We start from the raw sequence: 16,778 nt of genomic DNA, 5'->3' as shown, positions 1-16,778 counted from the left end.
TTTAGCCAAAGAAATCATGCAAAAGAAAAAAAAAGATATGACTAGAAAAGCAAGTTAAATTATCCTTTATTTGCAAATGAAAGAATGCTTTCCATAAAATTAAAAAAAAAAAAAAAAGCTGCCAGAAGACTTTTAGACCAGGGGCCAGGGAGATAGCTCAGTAGAATAAGCGCTTGCCTGGCAAGCACAGGGTCCTGAGTTCAATCCTTGGTACCACAAAAAAAAAAGACTTTTACATCTGATAAACACATTTATACCAATGTGTCAAGATTCAAAACAGCATTCATGGGCTGGCCAAATAGCTCAGCGGATTAAAGTGCCTGCAAGCAGGCGCAGGGGCCAGGGGTTCAATCCCCAGGCCTACCTTGTGGGCCCTGCCCTCGGGTCGTGCTGAGACAGCAATTGAGACTGGGCATGGTGTACCTGTAATCCCAGCTCTGGGGAGGCTGTAAACATGTGGATCACTACAAGTCCAATCTAGTAGTGAGACCCTGAACACCCTGTAGACCCTTCCCTAAAATTAAAAAAAAAATTCATGTACACCAAGAATAAAAACAGCTTCATAACATAGGGAAAAAATCCTATTTGCAATAACTTCAAAAAAAATTAAATACCCAGGAATCAAACTATCCAAAGAAATTGAAGATCTCTGTAATGAAAATTACGAGAATTCTGAAGAAAAAATTGAAGGGGGAAAGTAAAAAATAGAAAGCCATCCTTTGTTCTTAGACTAAAATAATATTGTGAAAATGGTAATATTACCAAAAGCCATTTATAGAATTAAGCAATCCCTATTAAAATGCTAACTACACTCTTTACAGAAATGGAAAAATAATCCTAAAATTCATAAGGAATTAGAAGAGACCTAAAATAGCCAGAGCAATCCTGAGCAAAAAAAAACACAGTCCAAAGACATTACAATCCAGATTTCAAGCTATACTACAGTCATAATAACAAACATAACACAATAACAGCACAAAAAGAGACTTGTGGGATAGAGCAGAAGGCACAAAAAAATAGCTCTGTGCACCCACAATCATCTGTTTTTGTTTTTTGGGGTTTTTTTGCATTTAGTACAGGGTCTACAGGGTCACACTACGTTGATCGGGCTTGTAGTGATCCTTCTGTTTTCAGCCTCCCAAGCACTGAGATTACAGGCGCGCGCCACCACACCCAGTCTCAATCGCCTAGTCTCAATCACCGTCTCAGCACACCCCAGGGGTGGGGCCAGCATGGCACACAGGGACCGAACTCCGGACGCTGTGCTCAGCCTAAGCAGGTGCTTTAGTTGGCTGAGCTATAAGGCCAGCCCGCCATCTGATTTTTTACAAAAGAGCCAAACCTTGATGGAGAAAAGACAGCCTCTTTAACAAATTATGTCGATAAAACTGGATTGCACCTATAGAAACTAAATCCCTACCTCTCATCCTATACTAAGTCAAACAAAATATATCAAAGACTGACATATAGAAACAAAAATTTTAAAACTACTGGAAGATAACATAGGGGAAAATGTGAGACCAGGCACAGGCTGAGACATCCTCAGTAGAACTCCAATTGCACTGAAAATAATACCAAGAATCAACAAATGGGATAACATGAAATGAAAATGCTTCTGCACAGCAAAGCAAACAATCAACAGAGTGAAGAGAGAACCTAGAGAAAGGCAAAAAGTTGTGCTAGATACTCTTCTGATAGATAGATATCTAGAAGGCAACGAACTTTTAAAACTTACCCCCTAAAATAAACAACCCAATAAAAAAAAGGCAAATGAACTGAATAACACTTCTCAAAAGAAGTAGAAATGACCAATAAGGGTATGAAAAAATGTTCAACATCTTTGGCTATTAAGATATAAATCAAAAGTAATTTGAAGGGCCGGCCAAATAGCTCAGCAGATTAAAGCACCTGCAAGCAGACAAGGGGCCAGGGTTGGATCCCCGGGCCTGCCGTGCCGGCCCTGCCCCCAGAATACCATGAGACGCAATTGAAGCTCTGCAGCATGGTGGTGCGAGCCTGTAATCCCAGCTCTTGGGAGGCTGTAAACTGGAGAATCACTACGAGTCTGATCTAGTAGTGAGATCCTGAACACCCTGTAGACCCTTCCCTAAAATTTAAAAAAAAGTAATTTGAGAGTATATCTTGCCCCAGTCAGATAGTTATCAAGAACACAGAAGACAATGAGTTTTGGTGAGGATGTGGGGATACGGGGATCCTACATTGTTGATGAAAATCAGTATGTAGATTCCTGAAAAGACTCAAATTAGTAAGTCTCCTTGACCCAGCTATTCCTCTTCTGGGTATATGCCCCAAAGGCATCATACTATAGTGGTACATACTATACCAAGGCATCATACTATAGTGGTACATACTATACCAAGTTTATAGCAGCATCGTTCACAATAGATAAATCCTGGTAAAAGCCTAGAAGCCCATCAACAAATAAATGGATAAAGAAAAAGTGGCATATATGTGCAAAAGGCTATTAGCCAAAATAATGAATGAAATCATATTTACAAGAAAATAAATAGAATTGGAGATCATCATGTTAACTGAAATAAACCAGATTCAAAAAATTAAATATCACTTGTTTCCTCTTCTGATAGATATCTAGAATGCAATGAGAAACCTAAAATATAAATTAATGAATGAATAAAGAAGAAATGAGAGTGTTGGCAAGATAGCTCAATGGACTAAGCTCCTGCTTAGGTAAGTGCAGGGATTGGGGTTCGATCCTTGGCACCACATGCCGTGCCAGCTCCACCCCTGGGCACACTGAGGAGTCCGGGCAGGAAGAAACGAGATAAACTAAATTTGGGAAATAGAAAAGGGGACCCAGGAGCGCAAGAAGGAAAGGGGTTAAAAATAAAAGGATTGAAAATGATCAAGATATGTTATATGCATAGAACAATTAAAATTTCATCATTCATTCCTTCATTCATTAACTATTTTCTGAGTAATCTTACTGTATACCACACAATATTTACTAATCTTTAAAGCACAGGATAACTTACCCAAGATTATTTTTCCCTTCTATTTCTCTAAACCTGAAAATGAAACACGCAAATTGTGGAAAATACTTAGATTTACTTAGATTCAGATGATGTTATGTAATTGAAAGTGAATCATTCTATTAGAATACAATTACATAAAGAATCACTTACCTTTCATTTTCAAATAAAGAATTACAGTATCTCATGCAGAAAGGTTTTCTTCTTTTTCATGTGTTGAGTGTGGCTCCTGGTAACAGTCTTGACTTTTTTTTCATATATATATTTTTTAATCTATATATTTTGTACAGGGTCTCACTACCCAACTTGGACTCTCAGGGATCCTCTTATTTTAAGCCTCCCCAGCACTGGGATTAAAGGCAAGCACCACCACACCAGAGCTCAGTGTGCCCAGGAGGCAGGGCTAGCACAGCATGTGGAACAGAGGATTGAACCCTGGTCCCTGCACTTTCCTAAGCAGGCGCTTAGTCCACTCAGCTACCTCACTGACCCTCAGTCTTAACTTTGGTATAAGGCTCAATTTCTGCTCATAGGACTTACTACTATCTAAGGCAAATACAATAGAGGTTTCTGGTACGTTGACACTTTGGGTTGTCCTGCACACCATAGGATGGTTGGTAGCATCTGTGACTTCTGCACACTAAATGTCCATACCACCTTCCCCAGATGTGTCCATTTTTGGTCAATGTCTTCAAACACTGACAAATAAGGGGCCGTTGACTTTGTTGAGGTCCACATATTAGAGAAACACCTCAAAGAAGAGAATGACTATAGGGAGAAGAGGCCTGTTAAAACTATATAACTATAGACTTTTGGTCTAGTACATGCCAAAGCACATCACCTTCTTGTTGATATTGGCCTAGTAGCACTTTAAAGTCAGATGTCTCCTAGTCCTAAACCTAAATGGAGAAATCCAATTAAAACAGTGAATATGAAGGAAATAATTCTGCCTAATCTTTCTTCTGTATTCTCCTTAAAAGAATACCAAAGTTTGCCAGCGAAATAGCTCAGTAAACTAAGTGCCTGCTTTGGCAAGCACACGGACTGGGGTTCGATCCCCAGTCCAGCTTGCCACAGCAGCACTGCCCCAGGGGCACTCTGAGTCAGGGACCAAGTATAGGCATAGTAGTACGCACCTCTAACCTCAGCACTGGGAAGGCTGAAAGCAGGAGGATCAATAGGAGTCTGAGCTACATAGTGAGACCCTGTACCACATACATAAATGAAAAAAATATACAATAAAGACAATACCAAAGTCATGTTTTTGTTAGTTACTTACAATGTTAATGCTCTTGACAAATATTTGCATACTTACCAATCACCAGACATAGTTCTAGGTGCCAAAGAAAAATTAATATATTAATTGCATTTGTTGAACTGAGAAATAACTTTTTTTCTGAAGATGCTGGGAAATAAATGCAGGCCCTTTATACCAAGCTAATTCCTACCCTTATTTCTATTTTTTATTTTGAGACAGAGTCTCACTAAGTCATTAAGTTGCCCAGGCTAAGTTCAAACCTATGATCCTCCTGCCTCAATCTTTCAGAGCCCCACAGTTGCAAGCATGTGCCCCTATACCCTGCGAGAAATCACTCTTATAAACACTTTTTAACAGGTAAATTTTTGTGACCTTGGATTTGGCAAATGACTTAAAAATAAGACATCAAAACCAGGAGTAACAAAAGAAAATTAAGTTATCTACACTTTATTAAAAATAAAAATCTTTTGTATCTAATGTGAATAAAAACTCTACAGAAAGCATTTGTAAATCATATATCTAAGGGCTGGAAATTCGGCTCAGTGGCACAGCGCCTGCCTGGCAAGCATAAGGTCCTGAGTTCTATTCCTGATAACTCCCAAAACAAGAACAACAACAAAAAGTCATATGTCTAGTAGAGATTGTATCCAGACTATATAGAGGACTCATAGCTCAATAAAAGACAATTAAAATAAAAATAGTCAAAGGATATTAACAGATAAATTTCTTCAAGAAAATATACCAATACACAATATGCATGTAAAAAAGATATACTAGTCAGGGAAATTCAAATCAGAACCATAATGAGCTATACTTCATAACTACTAGCATAACTACAAGTCAAAAAGTCAGGCAATCACTGATGTCAGCAAGGATTTGTAGCAACTAGGACCCTTACTGTTGGGTGGAATGAAAAATGGTATGGTTGCCTTGGGAGACAGACTGGCATTTCTTCAATTAAACAGTTACTATGTGACTCAGCAATTCCACTTTTAGGTATATACCCACAAGAAATGAAAACATATGTTCAGAAAAAAACTGGTATGTAGTTTTTTTTTGTTTTTTGTTTTTTTGGGTTGTTTTTGTACTGATAATTGAACTCAGGGCCTCATGCTTGCCCGGCAGGCACCATACCACACATCAATGTGTTATAACATTATTATTCATAAAGGCCAAAAATCCAATTAACCTAAATATCTTCAATGAACAAAAAGAATGTAGTACATCTATACAATGGAATATTACCAGCTATTTAAAAAACGAAGTACTAATACATGCTACAACATGGGTGAACCTTCAAAGCATTATGCTAAGTGAAAGAAGCTAAATATTGTATGGCTCCATTCATATGAAATGTCCAGAATTAAAAAATCTATACAGACAGAAAATAGATTAATATAAATAATGACCAAAATGTACAATAGATATTGTGAAATAGGAAAATGATCAAATGGGAAGGACAATTAGGGAAGGGGAAGGGAGGGAGGGAGGAGAGAGAGGAAAAGAGATGGAGGGAGGGGAAAAAAGGAAACAAAAAACAAGAAGGAAAAAATGAGAGCAAAGCTTTTGTAAATAAGGAGGAAAAAAGAGATTGAAGGGAAAGTAGGGGAATGAGCCAAAAAAAAAAAAAGATATCTCACGTTCAGGTACAAATTCCCGATGATGAATGTGATCATCATGTGTACCTAATATGTGCCAATTAACTTAATTTTAAAAAAAAGACATGTGAAAAAAAGAACATAGATTAGTGATTGATTGGAGGTGGCAGAGGGTGAGGGGGTGATGGGAAGGGAAAGGGAAAGGGACAAAACAGGGTTTCTTTCTGAGGTGATGAAATGTTGTAAAATTGACTGTAGTGATGTTTATAAAGTCTCTACGAATATACCAAAGCATACTGAATATACTAAAATACATATTTTACATTTTTATATCCTATATACTTTAAATAAATGCCTGCTATATGTATGGTTTTTCAACAGTTTTTTTTAATGTTTCACCATTAAAAAGAAAAAAGAAAAAAATGGCATTTGGACTTTGGCTTATTAACAAAAATGACTTGCTTAAAATACCCTCTCATCTGGAGATATTCTTTTGGGTATGAGGGAGGAAGCAAACACTGAATACTATTTAAACTATCAAAAATGTTGCCCGTTAATATTTAAGACTAAGAAAATCTTAAAAAGTTAAAACAGAATTCCAGCGTCCAGGAATTTCTGGAGTATATAAAGCACAGTGATTGTTCAAGCTGTATTAAGGGGCATTAAGTAATTAGATCGATGTTGTTTGTTGGAAGGGGTAGACAGATGCAAGGAGAGTTACAGAGCTCATGTAAAAAGCCTAAGCTTCATCCCCTTCATCAGCGCACTTCAGACATGCAGCGAGAACAACCTTCAGTCATGTACACGGCAAATCTTGTTTTCAGGAACCTAGAAATAATTCCCCTTATGATTTACTCCAGTAACAAATATTAAGTCAAGTAAATAATAAAGAGCTAACCAAAAACAGACTTGGGAAAATACAGAAAAGGCTGAACCAGTTCCCAGGACCTGCTACTGGGAAGTTTTGACAATCAGCATGTGTTATTGCTTTTTCTAGGCAAACAGAAGATGTTAAGATTGATCTGTGCTTGCATAGTGCACAATTCCATTACTGCGATGTTACAACCTGTGTCGTTCTTAGTCCAAATACAGTCTATTTCGATGTTTGTCTTATGTGATATATTGTATTAGTCAATCTAGCCTATCTCATTGCACAGCTCTTTGCATGCCTGGTCCCTAGAGTCCCCAGTTTCCCAGACCTAAAGAATCACCAATGTCAGTGACAAGGATAAACCCACAAGCATTAGGGATTTTTTTTAATCCTTAATAAATCTTAGTCTCTGGCTTGGCTCTTGAAAATAGCCCAGTCCACCACCAAGCCGAATCTGGATACCTCATAGAGCACTGTGCTCTAGTTTCAATGCAAAATTAGGGCTAATATGGGGGCTGGGGGTAAAAAGAAAAACAACCAAAGGCGGGATTGGTTTTTCCTACAGAGCCTCAGGTTTCAAAATGACTGGCTTGGAAGCTGAAATGACCCAGATTGGGGGGTGGGGGGATATTTATTCCTCTGAGGAGTGTCTGTGGCTTGGTGTGGGAATGGAGAATTGGGGAAGAAGGGGCGTCTACGTGGAGAGAACCGAGAATGGTCTTAAAGTACCACCCACCTCTCCAAGTGAATCACTGCAGTGTCAGCTCTGCACTGATTCCACGAATTGCCAAACAGGATGAGGTAAGGCACAAGCCTGGAGCCCCCTGCTCCCGCTCCCCCTCCCCTTCCTCTCCCTTCTCCCCCTCCTCCCCCTCAGCCTCCCGCGCAGGGGGACGCATCCCTCTCAGAGGTGCACCATAGCCCCCCACGGCCCCGGCTGAGGGGCTGACGTCACCCTCCTGCATTGAGCTTCAAGGACTAATAGCACCAGTTTGGAGGGGAAACAAGAGTTGGGGCGCTAACGCTGCCAAGTGGCGGGGGGCGGGGGTCCTCCCCAGGGGCGCTGCGGATTGAGTTCACGCAGTGAACAGAGTGACCAGACTGGAATATACCGGTGAAGGGAGTGGGAAAGGGGTCGTCAGACCCATTTCCAGGGTCACCGCAAAAGCTCAAAGATGTCTGGCTTATGTAAGACCCTCTCCCCTCTGTGCGCCTCCACGCGGTAGCGGCTTCTACCCCCCATTCAGTGCGCCTGAGGAACTCTTGTCGCCCTCGCCCAAGCGGGCAGAGGGCTTTTGGCGCCCCTTTCCTGCAGCCCCAAAGTGGCGAGGATAACTGGGAAGCCGGCATCAAGCCCCGCGCTCCCGGGTCCGCTCCCAGCCCGCCACAGGTTAGCTCTAAGAGGCAACGTGAACAGGCTGGGAAGGTAGGGTAGAAAGAGTCCAGAAAGGCAAACAGACAAATAAACCCCTAACTTTCCCCAGAGACTGCTGATCCTATCCCGCGGGCTTAAAAAATAAATCAATTCAAGAAAAAAGAATTTTTTTCCAAAGGTCAACAACCTGCAGTCACCCCCACCCCTCAGCCCACTGCAGCCTGCGCCAGGCAGTCCTGGGTCGGAGCAGATCAGACCTGCATCCCGCCATCCTGCAGCCCCGGACCCAGCACCTCGCGCCTGTCTCCTTAAGAAGGGGACCAAGATTTTTATTTTTGGTTGGGGTCCTCTCACCCCTCCTTTGTAAAAGCATCACCCCATGGACTGGTGGACCTCGGCCCGGCCACTGGCCAGCCGTGGGCACTTACCCAGAAGACGAAGGAGTAGATGATGAGGAGGGTTTTGAGACAGGTTATCACAGGTTTGGTCTCCATTCTCCTCGATGCCATACTACAGAGCTCCGGCGGCGGCGGTGGCGGCAGGCAGCGGGCGCTGGAGCGGGAGGGGGAGAGGAGGCGGGGCGGGGCGGGGCTGGGCGGGGGCGCGTGCCAAAGAGGGCCGGTGCGCGCGCAGGCAAGGCCGTGCTCGTGCGTGAGCGCGCACCCCGCGGAGACTCCCGCTGAAGGAGCAGGCTTAGGAACCACTGCGCATGCTGGGAAAGCCGCCAGTCCGCAATCCCGCGCAGGCTCAGACCCCCTGCTGAGTTGGGGGGGGAGACTGGAATGTCTAGAGGCGGTGTCAAAGGTCAGAGAAACAGTTCACAGATGGCCAGGGCATTTAAATTTCTGCTTTGCAGAGAGATCTGCATCTGGCTATGTGAAGTTTATGGCTGTCTCCAGAAATCAGTCAAGTTTCTGAATGTGAAAAGCTCAGCAGCCAGCCTTCTCTAAACAGAAGTGGCCCACTACTCATGTCCTGGCCAGGAACTATGACACAGCTGGAACAATGGTCAGGGATAGCAGAGCTCCGACAAAGACACATTTGGAAATGATGAAGCCAAATAAGAAGAAGGTTCTGCATTAAGCATCATTCGTCTTGGAATACAACATGTTTAAAACAGATAAAAATTCTCCATGAAAATAAAAAGTAGGGCCAGGGATATGGCTCAGTGGCACAGCACCTGCCTGGTGAGTGCAAGGTCCTGAGTTCGATTCGGTGTACAAAACCTGTTCCATGTACCTGAGAATCACTTACCCCACACTAAAGGAGAACTGCCTCAAGAGAGGCAAAAAAAAAAAAAAAACAATGTTTGAAACAACTTGATAAGTTTTTTCAAAAGTTGAATATAGAGTGACCTTAAGCATTCCACTCCTAGGCATCTACCCAAGAGAAACAAAAACATATGTCCACATGAAAAATGGCACATCAATGTTTATGACACAATTTTTAATAATAATAAAAATGTAGGATCAACCCAAATGTCTGTTGACTGACAAATGCATGGTATATTTGTACGATGGAAAATATCCACTAAAAGTAATGAAATACTATTGATAATATGCTACAACATGGATGAAACTTGAAAATATACTTAGTAAAATAAACTGGACACAAAAGGGCACATATTACATTATCTATTTAAAGGAAACATTCAGAATAGTTGAATCCATAGAGAAAATAGTAAATGAGTGGTAGTGGGAGATGACGGGAATGAAAAGTTAGTGGTTAGAGAAAGGTTGCTTTTTGGAGTGATGAGAATTTTTAGAATTAGATAACAGTGATGGTTGTGCAGGTTTTGGATATAGTAAAAACCACTGAATTCCATCGTTTAAAAGAATGACTTTTAGGACCGGTGAGATAGCTCAACAGACTATCAACGGATAGCTTAGGCAAGCACAGGGACTGGGGTTCGATCCCCAGCACCACATGCCTTGCCAACCACTGAAACCAGGTGTGGTGGTGCACGCCCATAATCCCAGCACTAGGGTGGCTGAAAACAGGAGGATCACTAGGAGTCCAAGCTCCACAGTGAGACCCTGTACCAAATACATTTAAAAGAAGAATGACTTTTATTACATGTGAGTTATGTATCACAATAAAAATAATCTATACTCCAACCCGGATTTCCCCCAGCTGCTTTGTGAAGAAACACTGAATATAGATTCTGTGGGCGATTTAGTTTGATTCCCAAAAGAATCTACAGCCAAACAGCAACACTATCACAGGCGAACTCAATTGTAAATGATGCTAAAGCTACCTTTTGTGAAAGAGGAAAAGTAGACTAAGAAAGCTTGGCAAAAGCTTCCCAAGCTCAGTTGTTGCAGGAATAATTATTACCTCCAATGAGTTAGACATGGTTCCAGGTCAGTGGAGTCACTATATGAATAGAACACAAATATGAGGAAGAGGAGGCTCTCGTAAGGAACAGGGAATGGTAATAGAGAGCTGTATGGTATAGAAGAAGATTGGGGCAGAGTAAGGGAGGTGTTTGTTACCCAGCGAGATGCTAGGAGGTGACCTTCAGTTGCTGGGTGCTCATTTGCATCATCTGGAGAGATTTAAAAAAACATGAATCCTTGTGCCCACTCCTATGTACTCTGAGTGATTTCCTAAAGTCTCAGCCTTTTGTTTTTCCAGTAGTAGAGATTGAATCCAGGGTCTTTGCACTAACCTATATCCCCAAATTTTAGTTTATTTAATTTATTTTCTGAGACAAGTCCTTATTATGTTGCAGATATTCAGGCTGGATTCCAACCTACAATCCTCCTGCCTCAATATCCCAGAGTTTTGAAATTACAGGCCTGCACCACCACAGCCAGCTTCAGCAGATTTTTAAGATCTTCAGGTGGTTCTAATATAAAAAGTTGAGGCCATCACCCCTACTGTGAGGAACTTAAGCCCAACTCCACGAAGGGGCTTTCTCCTTCTTTTTTACAATTGTGGGCTTGATTACAACTACTGCAGCAGCGGGAAAGGATCCTTAAGACTTTTATTCCAGTCTATAATCTTGGCCTCAAAAGGTCTTGGTCATGTATAATTCCTCTATAAAGTGGTCAGAAATCCTAATGTCCATCCCAATAAGAACTTTACTAAGCATCATGGGTAATTTGGTGAGTTAATACAGGACATTCGCAGATGACACACATCAGTTTAATGTACCTCAGCGGTTCACAATCACAATTTTTCTGGAGCTTCTTTTGTAGTACCTAATTAGCTCTACATTCTTGAAAATGTAGACTGTCCTTACAAAAATCATTAAATTTAAATATATACATATTAATAATTAATGGGTAAATTAAAATACCTCACACCTAAATGCTTGCTACACAAACTGTTGTTGTGACGGCAGATCATCCCAATTTGCCAAAAACTGAGGGATTTATCAGTATCCAAGATTTGCATTGCTGAAATTTGAAAAAATTGGGTGAGCCAGGAGAGTTTGTTATCCTACCCCCACTAGCAGTAATGACATCCACCCGGAGAGCTTGTTAAAAATGTTGAAAGTCAGGCCCCATAGCAGGCCCATGTGATCAGGATCCCCAGGGGAGGCAGATACACAATAGGACAGTGACAGGAAGTCACTGACTAGAATTGTATCTCCCCAAAAGTTACATTGAAGTCCTTAGCCCAGTGTCTCAGGAGGTGGCCCTACTTAGAAATACTGTTATTTTAAATGTAATTATTTAATTTAAGATGGAGTGATAGTGCATTACTGTGGGCTCTTAATCAAACAGGATGATAAAATGAAGGTAAAGTTACACAGGGCAAAGGTCATGTGGCAATAGGAAAGATCAGAGAGATGCAACTGCACGCCAGAGAACGCCAAAGATTGGTGGTCACCGTCAGAAGCCAGGAAGAAACAAGAGTCCGCTCAGGGTCCCAGAAGAAGTGTCGCTCTACTGACACTTTGGTTTTCTCCTCATCTCTAGAATTGTGAGAGAATAAATTTCTACAATTTCAATGTGCTGGATCTGTGATATTTTGTCACAGCAGCCACAGAAAGTGAACACTTGCCTTAGATTTGCTGATTTATAGGCCAACGTAACGTCACTGCAGCTATCACCCAATAGTTTCACTCCTAGGTATAAAACCAAAATGTAAAAACACACATTTACACAAAAACTTGCATGAGAGTGTTTACAGCACTACTATTCACAAAACAGTAGAGATGATCAAAATAAGTGCCCACCGGGTGACAAATGGATAAACAAAGTGTGCGTCCCTGCAATGGAATATCATTCAGCTATTAAAAAACAGTGAAGGTCCTGTGCATTCGATAATTTGGATGAGTCTTGAAAACATTATGCTTAGTGAGAAAAGCCACAAATTATATTTTTCCCCCTACAGGAATGATCGAGAACAGTCAAATCTATAGTTGGAAAGTAGGTTAGTGGTTTTCTAGAGGAAAAGAGTGATAGGAAGTCACTCTTCACATTGTTCACAATGTATGGATTCCTTCTTGGCGTGGTGGTGGTGGTGGTGGTGATTGTGCCACACTGTGATTCCACTGAGTTGTATACTTTAAAACACGTGAGGTGGTAAATGTTCTCTTATCTGTATTTTGCTACATGGAGAAATAATATATAACCACGGTCAGTCCAAAGGTCCTGCAGCCTAAAGGAAAGGTGCATTTGGGAGGCTGGAGAGGCACAATAGCAGGATTCACAGAACACTAGGGAGAAGTTAACCCCTACAGGGCTCTTTAGGTGCTAGGAACAATTTTAAACTTTTGTCAGAAACGATGGAAGGGCTGAGGAGACAACTTGGGAGTCTAAGTGCCTGCCTGGCAAGCACAAGGACTGGAGTTCCATCCCCAGTTCTACCCGCTATGCTGGCCACTGAAACGCCTAGTGGTGGCGCACGCCTGTAATCCTAGCCCTGGGGAGGCTGAGACAGGAGCGTTGCTATGAGTCTGAGTAGCATAGTGAGACCCTGTATCAAATAAATAAATAAATAAATATATTTTTTTTTAATTTAAAAAATAAAAGCATGGGAAACTTCACCTTTTTTTGTATTTGGTTCAGGGTCTCACTACACAGCTTGGACTCCTAGTGATCCTGTTTTCAGCCTCCCCAGTGCTGGGATTACAAGCATGTGCCCCCATGCCCGGTCTCAGTGGCTGGCACAGCATGCCCAGGGGCAGCCCTGTGCAGCATATGGTGCTGGGGATTGAACCCGAGTCTCTGCACTGGCCTAAGCAGGCACTTAGTCTGCTGAGCTATCTCACCAGCCCCTGAAACTGCTTTAGTTTGCCCTAAATTGAAATACCTCACAGAGAATTGGACTCACCCCAAAGTTCCTACTGGTGCCAACTCTTACTACTCTTATGCTCCCAACTCTTACTCTTGCTCACACACCATCACAAGTGATCTTATTCAAACACAAACCCTATCATGTCACTTGCTGTAAATCCTCCACTGGCGGGCCTTCTCTGCATTGGAAAGTAAATTTCACCTCGCTACCCAACTTAGAGAGCATATGCAAGCTGGCTCCAACTCTCTCCACCACTACTCTCCCTCCAGCCCTGTTCTTCAAATGCTTTGGCCTAAACAAGCTGACTGCATTTCCTCTGAGGGCCTGTCACACTGACTCGGCCTCTCTTTGACATGTTTTAGCTCCTAAATTGTGAATGGTTAATTCCTTTTTCACTTTTAATCAAATCTCAGTATAAATGTCACTATCTGAGAGACCACTTCAAACAAAAATAGCCACCCTGTTCTAATTGCCTGCATAGGACAGGACTTCTCTAACTTTTTTTGTTTATATGTTTGTTTTTGTTTGTGCACCTCTACCAAGGTATCTCACTAAAATGCAAACTCTAACAGGAGACAGTGTTTGAGTTAAGTTTGTTTTGTTCCCCTGTTGTACTGTGGGCACCCAGATACAGTGGAACTGAAAGAAAGCTGCTGAACGATTTAGTCGTGACTTAGTAGTGATTGTTGCCTGGTTGAATAAGGGTGTGATATTTAAACTGCGCCTCAAAGATAAATAGCATAATGGTGGTCTTTGAGGATTGGAGAAGATACTCATTACAGGTTGGAATCAACATGAACAGAGGTAGCGGCTTGCACAAAGGCAGAAAGCATACTCTGAAAAGTGGGAAGGCACATTCGAAGGCCTGGTGGAAGAAAGAAGTCAGGAATGTCACTTGGGCCGTGGCAGAAGAGGGCTACACTCAGGCTAAAGTCAGTTTACAGCCTCGAGCATAGGCAGTTGAAGCAGTGGAAAGTCTCTCTCTAGTGGAATAACATGCCCTATGTTTTGGGAAAGTAGTTTAGGAAACAGTGTGAATGATGAGATGTTACCAAAGAAAAGGCCAGAAATGAGAAAAGAGTTAAAAAGTTATTGGAATTGCCTGGTTGGGAGTTGGCAGTAGAGAGGAGGTACCAGAGTATTAGGGATGCATTAGAACCCACTGGGAGATTTTAAGTTTATGAATGCCTGGGCTCCATCCCCCAGAGATTGACTAAATTGGTTGGGGGTAGGAGATCAGAATATTTTAAAAGCTCTCTAGGTGCTCCAGTTAGGATGAAAACCACTGAGACAGATAAAATGGAGCTGTTCTGACAGAATTCTTCAAGACTGAACTGATTCAGTTGATGAAGGAGAATATGACTGACTTCTAGTTTGAATTAATTTGGAGGATAGTTTTAAAACACAGAACTATGACATAGTGTATATCACAGCAATGAACCGGCATAGAATCATATATAAAAAGTTATAGTCTTTAATGGAAATTGTTGGATTACTATTAAGAACAAGGGCCACAACCTAAGCATTTATGTGTAATGCAATCTTAACTATGTAAGGACATATAGAAAAGACACTGAAAGACAATGCATAAAATTCTCAGTAGCACCTCTGTGATTTCAGATTGAAGGTGATTTTCTTTTTTCAACTTTAAAAAATATTTTATTTATTTATTCATTTGGTACAAGGTCTCACTATGGAGCTTGGACTCATAGTGATCCTCCTGTCTCAGCCTCCTCAGTGCTGGGATTACAGGTGTGTGCCACTACGCATGGTTTTGGGCCACACACTGTGCCCAGGATTCTGGGGTTGGCACAGCATGCAGTACCAGGGATTAAACCCAGGTTTTTGCACTTGCCAGACAGATGCTTAGACCACTGAGATGTCTCCCCAGCTCTATAATTTTCTTTTTTTATATTTACTTTATCCATTAAATTTTCTAAATGATAATGCATTACATATATAACCACAAAAGAATATTTTATAAAGGAAGTCCTCTACCCAAAAGACTGAAATATTAAAGTTTTAGGATTAAAAACTTTGAAGTATTTGAAAACATACATATATGGAACTTATGAATATATTCCTCTCTATATGTTCTATATATATGTATATATCTGTGCATTTTGGGGTCACCATCTGAGTACCCAAGACACTTTTACTCTGAGAATAAATGTCTGCAGGGCTGAGGCTGTTAAGTCTATGTTTCCAAAAGGTACTGAGAGGGCTGGCCAAATAGCTCAGTGGATTAAAGTGGCTTCAAGCAGGTGCAGGGGCCAAGAGTTCAATACCCAGGCCTGCCATGCCTGCCCCACCCCCGGGATGTGCTGAGATAGCAATTGAGACTGGGCATGGTGGCGCACGCCTGTAATCCCAGCTCTTAGGAGACTGTAAAGAGGCAGATCACTATGAGTCCAATCTAGTAGTGAGACCCTGAAGACCCTGTAGATCCTTTCCTAAAAAATACAAAAAAAAAAAAAGGTACTGAGGAAAACATTCAACAGAAAATAAGAGGAGGGGGGCCTGCCCCTTAGCTCAGTTCTTTAAGTGGCTGCTTCAACAAAGCAGTCAAGCTTAGGTTGCTGTGGTTCAATCCCCACAACTCAAGCCAGCCAAACCTGCCCTAAAGGTATTCGGAGCAAAAAAAAAATCCTTCTGCCTTTGGGGGAACAACCCGCTCGGGCCCCCTCCTGTCCCTCTCTTGGACAGGAGCTTTCTTTCTCTCAATAAATATATTCTGCTCATAAAAAAAAGAAAATAAGAGGAAACTAAACCCCCAAGCCTCATGCACTTATAGGTGGGGCTTTCTGGAAGTAGCGGAGCTAGACCTACGGTAGATGGATATGCATTAAAGGTATGTGATATGGAAATCACTGATTCATTTAACATAATTATGGATGTGGATAGAGGGTAGCTCCACCCTGGACATGAGTGGCACTAACCAGTAGCCTTGTAGCCTGAGTAAAACGTATACAAGGAAAAGAAAGGTTCACTGCTGCTGCATCTTTCTACCTGCCTCGCCACAGGCTGTTTTCCCTCCTCTCCGTCATCCTGCCTTGGAGCCTTGAAATCTCTACAAAGGGTGAGCTAAAATGAAACTTCCAGGCCAAGGAGATAGCAAGCACAAGGTCCTGAGTTCAATGCCCGGTACCACAAAAAAAGGGGGGGTTGGGTGGGGAGATGGCTCAGTAGAATAAGTGCTTCCCTGGCACACTTCCCTGGCACACTTACCTGGCAAGCACAAGGGCCTGAGTTCATTCCCCGCTTCTGCAAAATAAATAAATAAATAAATAAATAAATAAATAAATAAATACAAATAAAAATAAATGAATCTTCCCTTTAACACATGGGAGTCAGGTGTTTTGACCCAACAACAAGAAAAGTAGCTAAGACACTTGGTAAGGAGCAGAGGGTT

The 16,778-nt window shown here is 41.7% G+C and overlaps 1 protein-coding gene across 1 annotated transcript in view; it reads right to left on the bottom strand.

Moving 5' to 3' along the window:
* Tspan7 (tetraspanin 7) overlaps nt 1–8,681 on the bottom strand; it is a 146,688-nt gene extending 138,007 nt beyond the window's left edge. Inside the window, exon 1 of the mRNA XM_004645907.3 lies at nt 8,542–8,681. Within this exon, the coding sequence (XP_004645964.1) occupies nt 8,542–8,622 (81 nt within the window). The 5' untranslated portion in view covers nt 8,623–8,681. The remainder of the gene's footprint in view (nt 1–8,541) is intronic.
* Between the last annotated feature and the right edge of the window lie 8,097 nt (nt 8,682–16,778).

Source organism: Octodon degus, unplaced genomic scaffold (assembly GCF_000260255.1).
Source record: "Octodon degus isolate 3935 unplaced genomic scaffold, OctDeg1.0 scaffold00243, whole genome shotgun sequence".
In the NCBI taxonomy this organism is placed as follows: Eukaryota; Metazoa; Chordata; class Mammalia; order Rodentia; family Octodontidae; genus Octodon; species Octodon degus.
The sequence above is the reverse complement of the archived record's forward strand: the minus strand, read 5'-3'. Positions and strand labels throughout refer to the sequence as shown.